At 39.8% G+C, this 19574-nt stretch overlaps 1 protein-coding gene across 1 annotated transcript in view; it reads right to left on the bottom strand.

The window, feature by feature from the left end:
- The window catches only part of shank1 (SH3 and multiple ankyrin repeat domains 1), a 70121-nt gene that overhangs the window by 37781 nt on the left and 12766 nt on the right, over positions 1–19574 (bottom strand). Inside the window, exons 2-3 of the mRNA XM_058652928.1 lie at positions 11272–11823; positions 138–341 (exon numbers count right to left, since the gene is read on the bottom strand). Coding sequence (XP_058508911.1) covers positions 138–341; positions 11272–11772 — 705 coding nt within the window. The 5' untranslated portion in view covers positions 11773–11823. The remainder of the gene's footprint in view (positions 1–137; positions 342–11271; positions 11824–19574) is intronic.

The following is a 19574-nucleotide window of genomic DNA, read 5'->3' as shown; positions in this document are numbered from 1 at the left end:
AAACTTCTTGAGCAGGAAGTCATCCTGCAGCTCTCCTTTAAACTGGTGCATGCATGAATAATGGCGGAAATCTTGAGAAAATTCAGGCCACATCACTTCTGTCGAACAACTGTGTCGGGAAAGACTGAAAATAGTACCTCCAAATATGGCACCCCTTTCTCAAAGGACTGTGGGTACTCTTTGAGCAGCCTCTCCTCTTCCAAGAACTTGGCATCGTGGCCGTCGGTGGCCGGCTGGAACAGACCGTAGTTGAGGACGTCTCGCAAAGACTCAGTGAGGGAGCACAGCACCTGCTGCTTCGCCTTCCACACCGTGGCATCTGGGTTAAACCGCAAACACTTCTGCTGGACAAAGAGGAAGAGGCAGACATGAGCTCAGCTTTCAGCTTCAAGGGAATAAAAAATGACTTTTACTTCAATCAATAAACAGCTTAGAATGTGAACAGCCTTTTTAATCAAATGTGGTGTCAGGAAGAAGCTGCATGTGCTTTAAATTTTGTGGGATACATTTAAAACATTTACTTATTAAAAGTACTAACCTTTATTGACTGATGAAATCAATAAACGGCCAGCACAAAAATAACACATTGATGAACATGTTGCTACTAAAAATGAGAGAGTAAGACTGTCAGTGCTGTCAAAGAACACGTGTTAATTACAGCCGTAAGCAACAGTATGCAAGTTCTGACCTGTGTGTCCTCAACAGACGGAAGCACCTTAATCTGCATAAATGAACCTTCAGTTCAACTCTGATCACATGATTATTTTACCCATGACATTTTATGTAGCTTCTCTTTCACTGTGTGTCTAAAGTTCCTTCGTTTTGTCTTCAGTTTGTGTTGAAGTGAAGAAAAAGTGTCATCAGTGGGTTTAATCCCTTCTGCTGAAAGGCGAATAAGGATTCATAACTGAATCAATCAACGATGCACAATGATTCGGGTTAACACCTCCAGAGTAACGCACTTACAATTATGTCAAACTCTGACCACAGATCTTTGTGGTGCACATTTGTTGGAGTTTGTGGCACCGCCTATGGGTCAGAATGAAAACTTCTGAGATTTATGATGATCAGACACATTACAAGACGATGCTGTGACAGAAGTGCCCACTGTAAAAATGCATTTGTTGTGTATTGACCAATCTTGCTCATTAAATTATACAAATGTTCTATTCATTATGGAGGGACTGACTTGTATCGCAAAAACGACTTGCCATGTTTATTTCAAACAGTAGATGTTTCAGATTCTTTGGAGTTCCTAGTTTTGGAAAGTGCTTGATTAACATACTTTAAAACACACACACACGCTACAACCTGAAAATGTGTCGGGATAAACAACCTAACAATGTTATTTACAGTCAAAGGAGCAATTTTTTTTCTTCTGTAGAATAAGAACAATTAACTACAATAAAGGATTTGTATGTACTGGTACTTTTAGAGACACACTGCACCTTTCATCGCACCTGCACTTTCCTTATCTGTATTTGACTTTTTGTGCAGTAGTAGTACTTAAATCAGTCTAAGGGTTACATCCCATTCACTCCTACATTACATGCTTCATATTCTTACATTATTCGGGTCTGTTGTCTATTTTTTTTTTTTTTTTTTTTACATTTTTTTGAATTTATTGCATTGCACTCTTTATTGCATCGTTTTCATCGTCTCAGCTCACGATGTACACATACCTACTGTAGCTGTTGATGACAATAAAGAAACTTGACGCTTAATGATAAATAAACATAAATCAAAGTTTGTTTTTAATAATTCTAATTTCTTAGATCATTAATCTACCGGCACGTATAACCTTAGCTTTATTTTTTGTCCCCTTGGCAAGTCCCAGACTGTGGTGCTGTGTGTGAGTGTGACAGTGGACACTCTCTGGACAGACTGCAGTAAATGGAGGACGTGCCATCTTTTAGCCAGCAGGGGGAGACAACACCAGAGTAAAAAAAAGAAAGAAAAAAAAGAGGGTGATTCCCGGTGGCCTGTGATAGCAGCCAGGATATTAATGGGGGTTTGGTGCAGCTTTAAGTGTTTCTGATGGGGTCATGAATGCCCGGATTCATAAGGACGCAGAGGCAGAGTCAGCAAAGTGAAGCATAACTCACCACACAGATGGCTGACATAAGGTGTTTGGCACTGTGCTCTCTCTCTCTCTCTGTGTCTAAAGTGGAGTTGGGATGTTCTCTGACCTTGAGGCAGCAGCGGCAGCAGCAGCAGCAGCAGCAGCAGCAGCAGCAGCAGCAGCAGCAGCAGCAGCAGCAGCAGCACAACTGGCCCATACAGAGAACAGCCAGCAGCAGGGAATCCTCCCTCTCACTGCATTAATGCACACACTCTTCCTACTAACCCAGAATACTCACTCTGCGATTGTTATTCATTTAATCTCTTGTGTGTCTATGTGTGTGTGCGTGCATGTGTGTGTGTGTGCGCTCCACACAGATACAGATAAAACCCTGCACGAGCGTTTTGTGCAGAGGAGTAACATTACATTCTCCTTTTTTTTTCCCTTTTCTTTTTTTTTTATTCAGTGTCTCCATTCGTGCACAGCCAACCCAGTCACCATGGCAACCAAGTTCATTAGTGGAGCAAGCTGCTTGTTGCCATAGAGACATCCCTGTGTTCCCTAGGAGATGGGGTACTGGGAGGGTGTGCGAGTGCTTGTGTGTGTTAGTCCAAGTGTGCTTTTCTTTCTGTGTGTGTGTGTGTGTGTGTGTGTGTGTGCGTTTGTGTGTTGTACAGCAGCGTGGAGGGAAATGTAGAAGATTATAAGTATGAAAGTGAAAGAGGATAAAGAGGTGCGCATGTTTTTATTTGATTAGCTTTCACACTGACATGTACATACACACACACACACACACACACACACACTAATGCACAGCCAAGCCGACAACATGCATTTACAGTCACATCAAAGGATGCAAGTAAGAACTCGAAATACAGTCACAGAAGAAGAGAATGAGGGTTAAGGGTTGAGTTTCCATGCTGCAGCAGCACCTACAGTCAGACTGCATTATTAAACACTTATGACTATCATACAAATTCTGTTTGCTCGCAGCATGAGATGCTTTTAGAGATGGAGTGGAGAGTTTACTGAGGCAGCCATGCAGCGTATTGATCATTTACCTCCAGGAATATGACTGATCCCCCAGATTCAAATTGGCCAATTAGGTGCTCATCACAGATTTATCATTCTGATCAGGAAGTCTTAATAAATGCAACCCTTTTTTCAGTGAGCAGATTGTCACCATGACAGATACTGGAGCCTGCAGTGGTTCAACCACACTAACTGTAGGCTAGTGTAATGTTCAGTGACAGAATATGAAGACACACATGTCATTAGTCATTTTTTTCCCCTGCTGATTATGCTCGTCCTGCTTAAATTCTGTCTAATCCTCTTTCCCTATGTCACGTATGAAATCTATAAATACTCATTTACAGCTCAGTATTTCAGTCTCTCTTTACTCGAGAGAAACACAGTTTGCTTTTTGTCTGTCAGAAGTCACACATGTATATTTACTTCTATCTCCTACAGTGCAGCCTTAGGTTCTCTTCATTCAAGTTCTTGACTCACTTTGACAGAACATTTTTAACAAAGTCATTTCAAATAAATGAACTAGCTCAAGCTGCAGTGTCTCATATGCTGAAGTTTTTATGACTTGGTCTAACATGTCATGTCATTGTCATGTGAGTATATTGTGATGATTTCCTGGAAGGATTTTGCTTTATATTCTTACACTGAATGAAGATATTATTTTATACTTTTAAATAACGTATCATTTTCATGCATGGTTTTTTTTTTCAGTTTCAGGTTAAAACCTACAGGCAGCATTACACTCTTCACTTTCTCTGGTGGTTTTATTCCTTTTATGCAGACCAAATAAATGTGTCTTGTCTCATAAAGCTGTGATCACACTTTCCCACTCGCACACGCCCACTCACTTTGTCCATGCTGCTCTTTATCTTCCTCTGCCCATCTCTACCTTGCTCTCACTCCTCCTTCCTGCTCTCACTCCATTCCCGCTGTAGCGGCTCTGTCACTTATCTATGCAGAAAGCAGAGTCTCTGTCTCCGTCTCTGTCCGCCTGGCCTTTCTCTGCGGGCCGAGTGCACGGGGACGAGGAGCCTTTAATGAGATCTGTGGGGAAATAACCCCCTTCACCAAACACACACAGTCACAGACTCTGGTGTCGACCATGTCGCCATTTAAGTCAACTTCTCTCCATATCTCTCTCTCTAGTGCAGTTCATATGAGAAGCAAATTAATTTCATTTAAGCGTTCCTGCCATCCCCTCTTTGCTCTGTGCTCTCTCCCTCCATTGCCTCCATCATCTCTCTCTCTCTCTCTCTCATTCTCTGGTGCAACCCTCCCTCCTCTCAATCCCTCTGTTAAACTTTGGGGCTCACCCTTTCATTGACATACATACAACCTTTACACGGCTGCAAACAGGCAGGATGGAACGTTTTTCTTGCACGCTGAGTTCTTCACAGATCCTAACAAGGCCCTGGAACATAAAAGTGTGTGTGTGTGTGTGTGTGTTGTCTGGATTTCAGCGTGTAAATGTGTGCAAGTCTCAGGAGTGGCTGGGTATATATTTCAGAGTTTGCACTAGTTCAGCTCAAAGTAAAAACTCATTTGCTCCATGCTGCTTAATGCGCTCGGCGCCAACATGCCAACCTTACTGCGTGTGTGCACGTCTGACAATGTAATAAACCTGCAAACAAAAGTGCCTCAACGTTCCTGCTGCGAAGACATCACATCAGCATCTTGTGACACACTGATCGCGCCTGTCGCTGTGCACATAAATGACTTAATGGACTGTTTCCTTCCTCATCAACCACCGGTGTCAGAGCGAGGATCAGTGCACAGACAGCATCACGGCCCACAATCATAACACACCCAGGGGTTTTACACTGATCACTGTCACCAGTGATGGAAACATGTACACGGATACTTTATTTAAGCACAAATGACAAATCTACATTTACTGCATTTACTCGAGAAATCATATAAATTAGTACGGTGACAGACAGACAGACAGACTTAACTGCCGATGTATATGCAATGAGTAAAATATCTCCAAATTGCACAACTAAAATATAAAATATTCGAATCATACTTGGTTACTTTGCAACACTAAAGGTCACAGTGTAAGTCTTTGTACCTGCAAATCACTAAACTGAATAACTAACTAATAAATGATTGAATAATTAATTAATACATCTACATTGTCGCACCATAGGTCAAACCTAGTGTGTGAGTGAACTGTGCGTTTCTAATGGGTGAAACTGCGACCCACATAAATGTGTGTGTGCATATATACATGATACTGTATATACAATGGTCAAGATAGGGTTAGAGTCTGAGAGAAGAAACCTGACCTTCAGGAGATGAAAAAAATGGGACGAGACATAAATTCCTTTGTTTAAAAAAAATTTAAATAAATAAATAAATAAATACAGAGAACCTTGGTCTGCTTATCACTTTTCTCTCCAACAAGAGGTTATAGAAATAAATCCAACTAAACTCCTCCTTGAACAGCTAAAGACCATAAAGCCAAGATTGTGTCTTCGTATCTCGGCCCGACAGTACAGATCGTTCCCCACAGATCTTTCACCCTGTCGCGCCGTCAGAGACTGTGCACTCTTCAACATCTCCCACCGACGAGAACAGTTTTAGCACAGCAGCTGCGTAAGTACTGGACTCTGACTCTGAGCGCTCGGTGGAAATGTCACACGAGAAACAAACACCAACCATTTGACAAAGTTCAGAGGAAATTGGCACGTTACCACAAAATAATGTAATGTGATCCAAAGAAATTAAGAAAACTCATGTGTGACACAAATGACGGCACATAATGGCACAAGGAACAAAGGGAAAATCTCAATTTATGCATTTAATCTTGCATGAGTGTGATTTAATGTGTACTCTAAAATATAATTTTGGCCAATATGAACACTGTAATAGGCTTTGCTTGCAGCGGCCTGGTTCCACAGTTCATATTGACCTTTAAAACTGCATCCCAAAGTTAATCTGAGGTTAATGAGGATGTCTGAAAGTTACAGCCTTCACTTTTCCTTTTGCTTTTCCCGTCTTTCAACTGGAACTCAGCAAAACACTGTGCTGCAAAGACAACAATTATATTGGATTAATATTAAGTTCTGAACAGGTTCTGGCACATACTGTAAGTGCAGCAAATGTAGCTCCCCATCATGTACATTTGAGTTATCATTAAGTTATGATCATTATTATTATTATTATTATTATAATAGTCTTAGTCTGACTAAAACTGGACTTTTTAAACGTGTTAGTCAGACTGAAGAAGTTGAAGAAGAAGAAGAAGATACACAGAAAAATAAGACAACAGTGACCAATAAATTCAGGCTGGTACATTTTTCGGTGTGAGGAGGTGATGGATTTTATGCTCCGTCAGCTTAAATTATTCAATATATAAGTTCATGGATGGTAGGAGGACTTGGAATAATTTAGATTTTAAGGAAAGTATACACTTATACAAACATTCTTATGGGTAGTATAAGAATGTAATAATACACATTATTATTATCATTATTATTATAGAACTGATCACACTTAAGCATGCCACAGCTACTCTAAACTCATTGTTTGTGTTTCTGGTTAATACACCAGTATGTAATCGCTTTTTAACCGAAACAATTTGTTTTAATGCTAAAATATTTTCAAATTCAGTGTTGCACAAAAAATAACTAAGAAGAAATAGTTAAAGCAAATTATTATTGAAGTAAAAGGTGAATTCAGTGTGTTAGGTGGTCTAAAAAAATCACTGTATATATATAAATAATAAAATATAAAGAATATAAATGACTCTATCAAGGTACATCTGTAATCATTCAGCTTTACAATAAATGATTCCAGAGCTGCACAACATAGCTCTGTCACGGGTAGATCAGCACCTTCTGTGCATATGGATCCTCCGCGTCACTTTATGCGAGAGAACTCCGTCGTCACGACAAAAACCCTCGTCCGTCAATTCATAACATTTGCATTTGTGCCCTACAGTCACTCCCTCATCTCGTTACAGAGCAATTAACGAGCAATTAGAGTTTATTGAGGGTGAATTAGCCGACATGTAGAACAGACCTAATGTGCTGGGAGAGTAAAGGGATATTACCCAACACCGGCGAGCGAAGGAGGTTGAGGAGAGCGGGCGGCAGATGAGGCAGAGAGTGATTTATTCTGTAAGTGCAGGGTGCAAACCAGAGAAGGGCGAGGTTGAGTCAGGACAGGATGAGCGAGAGAGACAGACAGAAATATGCCAGAGTGGTATCAGGATGTAACTCTCGTGACCTTGAAGAGCAACATGTGTCAATATGCACTGAGTGAGAGCAACTCAGCCATATATTGCTTCTCTGAGCACGTGAGTGCAAAGAAAATAGAAAGTATGAACACAATCTTAAGATGCTGCACAGTCAGACGTCGTGTCTAATCATTACTACATGTTGTGAGTGTCATCAGTGTCATCCTCATCTGAAGAGTATGATTAGAATGCGCCCGTCAATCTCGAGTCTATAAATGGAGGCACAGCGTCTTCACCCGAGAACACGGAACATTTGTGAGTTTAGTACTAGTTTAGTTTGAAGCATAAACACAGTTTCCTGCTAAAAGAGAAAGGTACATCTTTGAAGGCTTTTATTCTGACAGAAGTTAATCATTTACTTTCTAAAGTGAGTAAGAGGAATTAACACTGTGTTCATTCTTAGTGTGCTCAAGGTACATTTCTTCAATTAGTTTTGTTCATTTTTGTTCAAATTAGCCACAGTATTTAGGAATTATATTGGGATTTTAACTGTACTGTGTTGTAAATTTGTTGTTTACCCGGGCAAGGGTCAATTTGACATCAAAACCAAAAACAACGACTACAACTTAAATGCAACTTTAAATACGTCAATATCAATGAGTAACAAACTGCTTCATTTAAATCACATTATTCTGTCTCCTTTATTTTATCTACATCTATCTCTTACTCACATACCTTCCATCCTCTTCAATCAGTTTCGAGCTCTATCTTCATTAACCTGTTTTTCCCCTTTCTTTTCTTTTTCCCATCTTTCATCCCTCGTCTCTCAGTTGATGTTTATGTTTTGTGCTTCTGTCAAACCATCCCTGAGGTTTTAACCCCCTTTTCCCATCTTTCTGCAACTGAAGTTTGATGCCGTTTTGTTAGAATAAACAGAGAAGCAGTGAATTATATATGGCTGGATTGAAAACCACTGAATCAAGTACAAGTACTCACACTCACACACACACACTCACTGCTGAAAACAGCCATGCATAGATCAATAATAAATCACACAGCAGCAAAGGGGAGGTACAAGCACTGAGTGAGGCATTTATCGTGCAACGGGGATGGAGGTAAATATGAAATATGTGCATGCATATACAGGCACACAACAAATACATTTTATACCATTTGCAGTTTTTTTCCTGCTAATGATTTATCAAGCCGACGTATCACAGACGCATGGATCACTTATTAGAAATGAGAAAAGAGGGGACACGGCTAATGTCTGCAGAGCTCTGCCTCATCTCTGTCACATCCAAAAGCAGTCAGTCAGATTTCTGGCAAAGATGCACACACTCCTCTTCTTCTTCCTTCTCTCGCTCTCTATCTCTCTCTCTCTGTTTCTTTTCTCTTCTCTGCAGCCCTGATCCTCTGCTCCTGATGATCCACTTACATCAGTACATTGAGTTACAACTCTAAAGATCACTCAACAGCAGAACAAGTAAAAAGTAAAAAGAGATGGTGGCTACAGCGACTGACCAAATCCAGTGAACAACAGAAGCTATAAACCGTGTTCACATGTCAGTATGGTTCATGTGTTGGAAAAAGTACCAATAACATAATGTAACTGTTTCTGAATGAAAAACTAAACTTTCTGTAACTATTGCATTTCTCAGAGCCACATACAGCAAATGCTTCCTGTCAGGTGCAACAAGACTTCAAACATGAGCTCTCACTGACACAGAACACTCTGAACGTTCGTCTACTTAACAATAAACGCTACATAACTCTGCACCAATTCACCTTCATAACACGGCACAAACTGCTCACTTGCCTCATGTATTATATGCCCTGTATTGACTGGATTATTCAAAGTTGTTATTTGATGTTCTCTGCTGTATTTTAATGTTTCATTTCCTTATTTGTTGTATTTTTTGTATAGCCATGTACTATATTTTTTCATCCATCTTCTACTGCTTTATCCTCCATATGAGGGTTGAGGGTTGAGTCACACCTAGTCACCTATTTGCCTAATGACCAAATCTGCATGTTTTGTGACTGTTGGAGGAAACTGGAGAACACGGAGAACCCAGGAAGAACATAAAAACTCGTTCCTGATATCAAATAGATGAACGTTCAGATTCAGATTCACTGCTGTATCTGAATACTTATTAAAAGGAGGCGAAAGAAAAAAGTTACATCCATGAGAGTTTGGGAACATAAATGTTTTTTTTATGCGTCATTTGAAGGAAAAGAGACATCGACAGATGCACCGTCAACATGTAATGTTGACAAAGATGGTGGATCTTTCCGTCTTGATTCTTAAAACCATGTCACACTGAAAAGTGTGTTCCATCGCACCATTTTTATATGCTCTTTGCGACACGGAACAAGAAGCTCTCTTCTCTTCACTTCAGTCTGTCTCAAAATCATTTCCTGCTTGTAGTGTCTTTGTAAAATCTAATTCCTGGGCTCTGTCCCTCACTGTCCTGCTCTTTTCCCTCAGCAGCTGGGTCACCTTGAAAGTCTCGCTCAGCCTCTCAGAACAGTCACTTTGCTGATGAGCATTTGCGTTCCTCTCAGTTTCCTGCTCGTCAGGCAGTGGAAGAGTGAGAGAGTAAGAGAGACGGAGAGAGAGAGAGAGAGTGTCGTTGATGTAATCAGTCAAATCCTCTGAGATTTGTAGTGTTTCTGGAGCACAGCCTTTCGCAGGGTTTGACTGAAGTGACCACACATACTTGTGGACAGATGATGAGATGATTAATGTGCCCCAGGACTCGGGCGGCACACGTGGCTCCTGCCCACCTGACATCACTCTTCCACGTCTGACAGCACTCGTGTCGTCCTCGACGAGTGTCGTGATATTTTTCGCGCAGTGACACAAGTGAAGGTTAAAGCGTCTCCTTCAGTGTTTTAATGTCTGACTGAGACTTTTAGCACTGTTTTAAAAAAAAGAGATCATTTTTGTTGTAAAAATCCAGCATGTCATATTTTATTCATGCAGGGACGTGCATTCATTTGAAGGTAATTGCTCCAGGTTAGCTAGTAGCTAATTAGTTGGGAATGCTGATTCAGCATTTCTACTGTTTTCCTGTTTTCTTCATTATTAATTTGCATCTAAACATGTAGACAAAGAAATAAAATTAAAAAGAAAATAATAAAAAAATGTATTAAAAATATATATATAGCAACAGGTTGATTTTATTATATATTTGCAGTCTCCGTTTTTAGTTTTTATTATGGTAAGCTAACCAAGTGCTAATTTTGTCCTTATTCTAAACTTCCTGTGTCAGACATTAATAAACGTTCACCAGAATGTCAAAAATCCTCATTTAAGAAAAAAGTAACTCATGCTAGTTGATGCATGCGTGCAATATTATATGATATAGTAACACAAATCTTGTAGCGTGTGAGTGTAAATGTCTATAGTTTATAGAAAAATTATTTAAATTTTTGCAGTTAGACTAAATGTAAGCCGGTCAAACTCAGAGGAAAGTGGGACAATAGACTTTATATAACAAGATTGCAAAAATTTCATTATGTCTCATAATGACAATAAAACTTCTTGAAATCTTGAAATCTTGCAATAACGATGGACATGGCCCAGACATAACACATGACAGAAGTAGCAATCAGACACCAGGGGGCGCCTGGTTGCAAAAAGAAATCCGTTTGAATGAAAATCTCTGAAGGAACATTAGACTGATTCTCACTTTGTGAGAATTAAGATTTCACCTTTTCTTCAATAAACCATAATGTCAGTTTTGGAAATTATTTTCCCATTTAGTGGAAACTAGTCACGAAATCACAGCACATATGAGTGGACACGACAGTGTGGCTGACAGCTGGCATCATCCAGTAGGAGCCAGGTTTTAGGTGACATCTGTAAAAACTGTCATGGCTTCATTTTGTACCCGGGACACTTTCATACACAGTGTTTGAGTGTATTTGAGCTTTTTATGTTTGTGTTTCGTCCAAGTTTTGTGTTTGTGTGTGTAAATAAAGCACTGACCGTTTGCTTAATGTCTGGGATCCCAATGCGAAACACCATCATGGCGATGTGAGCGTCTTCAGGTGGCACGGAGCCGGAGCCGCGCTCCTTCAGCCTCCTCTGCTGCTGCTGTATCTGATTGGTCGGCTGTTGGTGTGTGGCTCCAGGGTTAGAGGAATAAGGGTTCGCAGTCTGACCAGGATTCCCTGTCCGGACCTGTCTGTCCCCGCTGGGCCGCGTGGACATTTTGCCCGACTGCCTGTGACCTTCACCTCTGCCCCCCCTGGACAGGCCTCCTCGCCTGACCTCCTCCACCATCTCCTCCTCGTCGTCTTCCTCCTCCCCTTCCAGCTCACCGTTCTCCTCCTCCCCGTCCTCATCGCGATCATCTTCTTCCATTTCCTCCTCCTCTTCCTCCTCCTCCTCCTCCTCGTCCTCTGCCCCTGGATAGAGATGGCGATTGTTTCCCAGCATCCTTTGTTGCTCCTCGTCGCTGGACAGGGGGCTGAATGGCATCGTCATGGCGACAGAGAGGGGAACACCAGTGACAACACCATCATTCCCAGAGAGTCACTGCAAGAGTGGAGAAGACAGGATCAGGACAGAAACAAAGAAAAACTACACAAGATTTTTTGTTACTCAAACATTTCATGATTTTAAATGTACAGTAGAACAAATGATTTCTACTGCTTTAGTCAACTATTATACTGGAACAAGTTTTTCTGAATCTGCTCTGTTGAAATACAAAAATGACAGACTCTGAAACTAAAATCTCTCACAACTTCATCATTTACTGTGTGATGTAACAATCCTACAATCATACATGGCTAAGTAATGCGTTACTGCACATCACTGCTGCCGACTGACCTCGTTGTGGCCGGATCTCGCTTGTAAGCGAGATTTCAAACTCACTGTGACTTTCTAGTAAAATAAAGAGTGAATAAACACTGGTTAACCCTCAGCCTCTGCATGATGAGATACTGCTCACAGCTCATGCATAAATGAACACAATTGTGGCTTTCCCCCCCGACTTTCACCAGACATTCAGACATTCAGCTCTCACACTCTTAAAGACTGGCCAGCAGATAAGTGAAGCCTCAGACTCGTAAAGCACATCAGCGTTTGACGGAGAGGATTAGAGCTAATTGTTTTATATTGCACTGAAATATGCTTTAAATGTGCTTTTCAAAAACCACAAACAGCTGGAACAAAGTGCTATACTTTAGAGATAAATAATACAAATGAAATATTAAAAAAACATAAGACCAAATAGACCTAAGAACGAACAATAAAACATACAATAAAACACTGTAGAAAGTATAAAACCACAAATGAAACAGTAAAAAAAAGATAAAAACCAATATATATATCTATATATATAGATATATATCTATATATATATAGATATATATATATATCTATATATATATATATATATATATACATATATACATATATATACATATATATATAAACAGAAGAAGAGATTTTCTTTGAGCAGAAGATTTAAATATAAATATAAAAGTATAAGTTATTGAGAACATAACAAGATGGTCCTTCACAGTATGTTCAAATGTGCATAGTGCAGAGATGGCCATTAATCGTTTACAGGAAGTGTATACATCACACATACTGTATCTGCTAAAAACTCATGTTCAATCAATTTTAAATATTACATTTTCAAATAACTACAATTGTCTTTGTGCTAACTCTCATTTTTAAAGAAAAAATCAATTAAACTAAATATCATAAAATGGTTATTATTATTGTATTTAATTTAAGTGAGGATAAAATTAAATGTCAGTTTTTACTAATTCAGATGCTTGAAGCTGTGTGTGTGGAAAAAAAACACGTGTCCAGCCCTGCACAGCAGATTATGAATCAATGCACATCTGCAATTCAGACACTCCCAGTGGATAACTGCTCTTCATGTGATAAACTGTACACTCTTGACATTGCCCCAGAGGAAGCCAAGAGAAGCCACTTCAGAGGAACACACTGACACAGCGCTGTGTTCAAGCACAGGCTGAGCAGGATAACAGATCTGCCCCTGGCAGCTCCTGCACTTGGCTCTCTGCATTGTTTCAGGATTTTCAGCACCACTACACTCTGGACAGCTCCACACAGAAAGCAAACAAACTGGCTGTGCAGTTAAAAAAAAGGTTCATTACTTTTGTTCTGTGACCTCACAGAAAAACACAAAACCAACGGTGTTATATTCTTCCTCAAGTGTAGGTGTTACGCTGCCAAAGAAATGGACCGCACTGCAGAAAAATGTAAATTGAAATCTCAGTTTTAAAGACGACTGACACACTTAATTACAATTTCACATGCATATTTTTCACTTTCTTCATCTAAAGCCGGTGTAACGTGAAGCTGTGAGAATTTTGTGCGTCTGTCCAGAATGTTTAACCCACTTATGACCATCATGATAATGAGGCCGCCTGGATTTACTTGGATTTTATGGCTGTAGTATTGTCAAAAAAGTGTTCAATGATTGAGTGCTTAAGTCCCTTTTTTACAAGATAACTTTCACTTTCAATATCTGGCAGTTATTCAACTGTTTAGAAATGACAGTTCTGAGGAGCTGATGTCACAAACGTGTGACGCACTGTTTTTTCACGTCTATTCTCTCAAGTTTTTATTTCTCTTACTCTAGATTGTGTCTTTTAGCGCCCCCTGACTTTATAGTCTGTTTTTACTGTTTTTTATTCATCTCATCATCATCCTCATCATTTAAAGCTTGTATTTTCATCTCTTTGGGTATTTTAAGCTACTTTAATTCACTCTTCTTTTTTTTAGTGCACTAATTTGTATTATTTTGTAATCTCTTCATTTAATTACTTAACAGTGTTTCCTCATTGATGGTGGTGTTTCCGGGCAGTTTTGTCTCTTTTAATTAGGACTTCATCAACTGTTTTGATAATCAATTAATCAAGTGTTTTGTTTTGTTTTGATAATCAATTAAAACCAGTTTCTGTGATTTTTCAGCTTCTTAAATGTGAATATTTCCTGTTTCTTTCCTCCATACAACAAAGAAATCATTAAATCTGAATAATTTTGGTTTGTGGACAAAACAAGACATTGTTCGAGGTTTGACAAACACTGATCAATATTTGTACACATTTTCCGACATTTTATGGACCAAATCACTCATAGATTATTAACAGTAATGACAAGTACATGGGCGCAAAGCTCTATTCTTGACGGTTACTGTAATGAGAAGTACGATAACAGACGGGTTATACGGGTGGATCTAAGACAAACTTAGCATACATTTGCTTAAATACAACACTTTCACATTCCAGACATCTCTTTTCACAGCTGTTCACACACTGATTTAATATGACTGACATCACCGACGTGTGAAAACTAAACTGAACAAAACTTCAGTGTTTCGCTTCGACCCATTCATTCAAAAAGAACTGTATCAAGATGCTGTTTGTTTTCATTTCAATTCAAATGAATCTCAACTGCAAGAATAATGAGACAACTTTAAATAGTAAATTGGCTTGGCTGTGTGTGAGTGTGTGTGTACTGTGGCAGCTGTAATACATGAGGGAATGAGAGCCCTGTTGTGAGAGTGAAAATATGATTCAGACTTATTTTATACTTATAATATCAAGGTTTCTCCACAAGGGACACTGAGTGAGAGCTGAAACTACCAGTCCTTGAAAATGAATGGAAACAGAAATGAGAATTTAGAAAAAATTAAAAAAAAATAAAATAAATAAAAATGAAAATAAAAACCACTCAGTACAGCACTACAGTATTTATTTCAACCCTTCCCTCAGCCGGGTGCAAAGTCAGACTTTTATAAGTGCAGTACCTGCAAAAAATGAAACTCTGTTCTTTAGAAAATCTCTATGTGACAAATGTGTTTGGCTAAATGATCGTCTCTCACCGCACCGAGTGCAGGACTGGTTGTGAAAGAAAACACCGCCTCAGTGACAGGTTTCAAAGGCTCATTAGCAGCCGAACAAACGTCTGTTCACAAATCACGAAGAAACATGGAGACGGCAGACGAGCGTGTTACAAACTGTACAAGTTTACCAGGCAAAACATTCCGACGACATCACCCACTAATGCAGACAAGAAGCTTAGACACATGATAACTTCATACCCTTTGAGAAATATTATAAATGATTCACTTCTAAAACTTATTTCACCGTAATTATTACCACATAAATGTGTGAGTCACACATTTTTAAATATCAGTCTGCTCTGTGTTTCCCACATATGTTATGGAATAAGCTTTGTTTGTTTTTAAAACTGTTCATGTCTACAACAGTAAATAAAAACAAGGCACAGAAAGTGAGAATGGTGTGGGTATTTGTTGCATTTTTTTTTTTAAAGCTTTGAAAGAATGTTAGGAAGTAAGAATAAATGAGGCCAAAGCTGTTTCTGACAATTTAGAGAAGTGCTGGAGGAAGGAATGAAAGAAAACCAGAGGAATTAGTGGAAGCCTGCGAGACAAAACAGTGCATGTGAGAGAGACAGAGAGGATGATGGGAGGAGAAGGAGGCTGGAAACCAAAGGATAAACACAAGGGCATAGAGGGAAAGCTGACCAACCAGAGAGAGCTGTGCCCACAGAAGATATGATAATAAATGGAAATGAACAATTCCTGTTGTTACGTTTAGTGCTGAGTAATCAAAGATAGCAGAGAAGCAAGAAGAAGAGGTAGGAGGACGAAGGAGGAGGCAGTAAGGTAAAACAAGAGAGAAGATGAACATGCCGGCTCTGAGCTCACAGCTCTTTTAGGCTCTGCCTGGGAACCGAACATGACTGAAGGCACGTTTATTTTTGCACACAAAAGTCTCTGCGGTGTAGATTTTGTCATCTGTCCATGTCCACAAAGGTCTGCCAACAGTGTGTGACTCTGTGAAGCGGACACGTGTCTACTGTGCTGTTGGGATTAAATTAACTTAAATGTAATCACAAATTACATCTGCAGCTAAAGGAAACGTGACAGCTTGTGTTTGGTCGTAACACAGAAATGGTCAAACTTCTGGTGCTGAAATGGCTTGTCTATATAAAGTCACAGGATAATTAAAGTCCATAAAACCTCATGAGGAAAGTGACATATTTCTGTTGTTTGGGACATGATATAAAGAGTCGTCACAATGTGTCTTCTGCACTCCACAGATACGTATCTGTACTGAAATATCATGGCAGTCGATTTTTGTGGGTTTTGCTGGTATGATTCATCCTCTGTGGACTGTACATATGCAGAGAATGAGATGAAAACCTTCTGAATACAATGTTGAGAAGAACCAAAACAACCTGACAGAGCAGTGCTGTCATCCAAGGATCCATGTCGGAGATACAGAGATATTGTGACAGAGGAGGGGAAACAAAAGAAATCAGGAGGACTGATCTTGCAGGGCTGGATGTTTGAGATGTGATTTCTGGGAAATGGGATGGATTTCATTTGTGCGACGTTGGGAAGCAGTTGGGAAACAGCATTTAGAGCCTTGTGGGATGCAAAAACAATGGAGTTAAAGCCATAATACAATTATTTTATGATCCTTTAAATCAGGCAGAGGCGGATTTTATCTGCAGAATTTTTACTGACTGACACCTTGAAGCTGTTGAGTAAAATCCACCCACACCGCACCGTGATCGTCATTCCTCCACAATAATAATTTGAAAGTGGCGGTCGTGACAGATCTGTTTGTTAGGTATGAATTTAAAAAAATATATATATATGTTTTTAAATGGTGGATAGAGTTTGGTAGATCTAACAGATAAAACGAAAGTGGAGCTAAAAGGCTGAATCTAAACTTTTTGCGAGAATCATTCATCCTCAATTAAGCTGGAACAGGTCAGGACAGAGAGAAAATTATGAGAGAAAGTGATAATCAGTTCCCAAGAGTAATGTGGTGACTCACACACAAAAAAGGATTTGTGTGTGTGTGTGTGTGAAGAGGACGATGGAGCGATTAGATTTTGCCTAATGCTAACAAGTGATAATCATCTCCTCTGCTTCATATCGCTGCCTTCATAAATCTTTGTCTCTCACTATTCTCTTTTGGAGAGCTGTTGCCGTTCCAGGTCAAATAATTAACACTTTGAGTGAGCTTGGAAATGTAAAGCTATATTAACTCTGTCGTCACCTCACAGAGCGATGACTGATGCTGGCTCCACGAGGGGACGTGATGGTGAGAAGCAAAGTCAAAGCAATATTAAGAGGATAGTGGTACAGCAGATTAATATTCTGCTGTATAATCTGAGTTTTAGGTTTTAGTTCCTCTCAGTTTGATTCAGTTACTAAGTCTATGTCTTATTTATCAATAGGTTTTCATTGTTTGTGGATTTAGGTTACGAATGAAAATTTGCTACAGTGCATTTTGCCTTGTACAAACGTCGCCCTTTGACCTTTCAAAATGATTCAGATAAACAACAGTGTGCATACAAAGGCTTTCCTCCACCTAAAAGGTTGTGTGAAACTAATGAGGGAACACGTCTGATTAAAGTATGAGTTTGACAGGACAAAAATAAAATGTGCTTTATTTTTAACCCCTTTAAACAAATAAAATTTTGTTTCTAACATAACTCAGACACCACTAAATTCTGGTGTTCACAGAAACAGGCAGACATTTATAATGTAAAACATTATAAATTGACAAACTTAAGCTTGTTGGATGAGAAACTTCACTGATTTGTTCGTACTGCTGTGTGTTTGATTGCGTGTTCCCTGCTTTGACACATTTACTGTACGTGTGCAAGTGTCTGACAGCTTTAGTATTTATCTGCACCGTCAACAGTGTCACTCTCACTAAAGTGTTTGTTGTCAAATCTCCGTCTGAAGACGCAGCAGTTGTGTTATATTTCATACTCACTTTGGATAATGTGTTGATGTGCAGCTGTGTGCGTGTGTGTGTGCATGTCATGTTGTTTCTCAGTTTAATCACCTACTGGTCGCCTCTTACGATATGTGAAGAAACAGTTTGGTTACTCATTGCTGCCCTTAATGCAGATTGTAAATCTATGACACCTGTGGTTCTCATACGTTTGTTTTAATGTTCGTGACGGGAATATGAAGTTGAAAGCAACAGCATGCAACTGTATTTACAATGAAATAAGGATAATGCCCCTGAACCTCTGTCCTTGCTCTATAGTGAATGTATTAAGTGGGAACACTGTGCTCAGCCAGAATCAGGCGAGAGTAAAGCTGAACTGAGCTCCAAAAATCATCAAAAATCTGCTTTTGTCGCGGTGTGTTTACAGCGGCGACGTAGAGCAACAGTTACATGGTGTTGCGTTATCATGATTCATCTGAGCTGGACGTTACTTCATTTACATTTGGTCAGCCCCTCTGAAAGGATGAGACAACAACAACAAAGACTGTAACGCAGATGTGAGAGACACGACATCACCTGCTGGTGTTGGTCTTCCTTGTAGCAGCAGGCAGGTGCATTTAAAATCATTAGTAAAACATGACCTCCAGCTGTCCCACAGATCACATCAGCATATGAGACAGTTGGCTACAGCACAGGTCGTAGCACACCTAAGATATTATTAAACGAATGCGGAACAAGTGAACTGAGCATTTAACATCTGTCTCAGAAGCTACTGTTAGTTCCCAAGTGGCATGTTTGTCAAATCTGTGTTTTGGCAAGGGAGATGTCGATTTAATCTGTGTGTGTGTGTTGGCTCACAATCGCCACATGTAAACATAATCCAAGTAAATCCTAGCGCAGAGATATAACTGCACACCTGTGCCACGTTTGATCCTCACACACTAAAGACAACGAGCAGAGGGAAATAAGGTTACGAGGCAGAATTTGTATGTCGTGTCTTTGTGTGACAGAGGAGAACGAGGTGGAAGTCATTTTGCGGGGTGATTTGCTGGAGTCTTGACCTGGTTCTACAAAATTTCAATCAACCAGAGTTTTGTGTGGCGGCATCAAAAGACTGTTATCCCAGCAGCATGGTGACATTTAACCTCGCACCCATCCTCCTTTTATCTCCCTGTATCCTCATGTGCTCTCTCTCTCCTTTTCCTCTGATTCATTCTCTCTTTTATGTAGGACAAACCGTGTATATAGATAGATATTTTCAGTGTCTCGGTCCCCAGGAAATTTCACTGGGAAACTTCCAAAGAACAGATCGCCCCACTTTCCTGCCACTAAACTGGAACGGCCAATTTCCCTCCCGCCTCGTTTGACATCTACTCACAAAACGGCACACTGATGTGCACAAGTGGACATGAATGCATTGTGCGTGCCGCTTGTGTGTCTGCACTCTGCACATCAACAGGAAACTACACGCACATACACTGTGACCCTTGGAGCAGTGGACAGCGATGGATAGAGGCT

The sequence above is a fragment of the Solea solea genome, chromosome 16 (genome assembly GCF_958295425.1).
Source record: "Solea solea chromosome 16, fSolSol10.1, whole genome shotgun sequence".
Classification (NCBI taxonomy): Eukaryota; Metazoa; Chordata; class Actinopteri; order Pleuronectiformes; family Soleidae; genus Solea; species Solea solea.
Note: the sequence above shows the minus strand (reverse complement) of the source record. Positions and strands in the feature narration are given on the sequence as shown.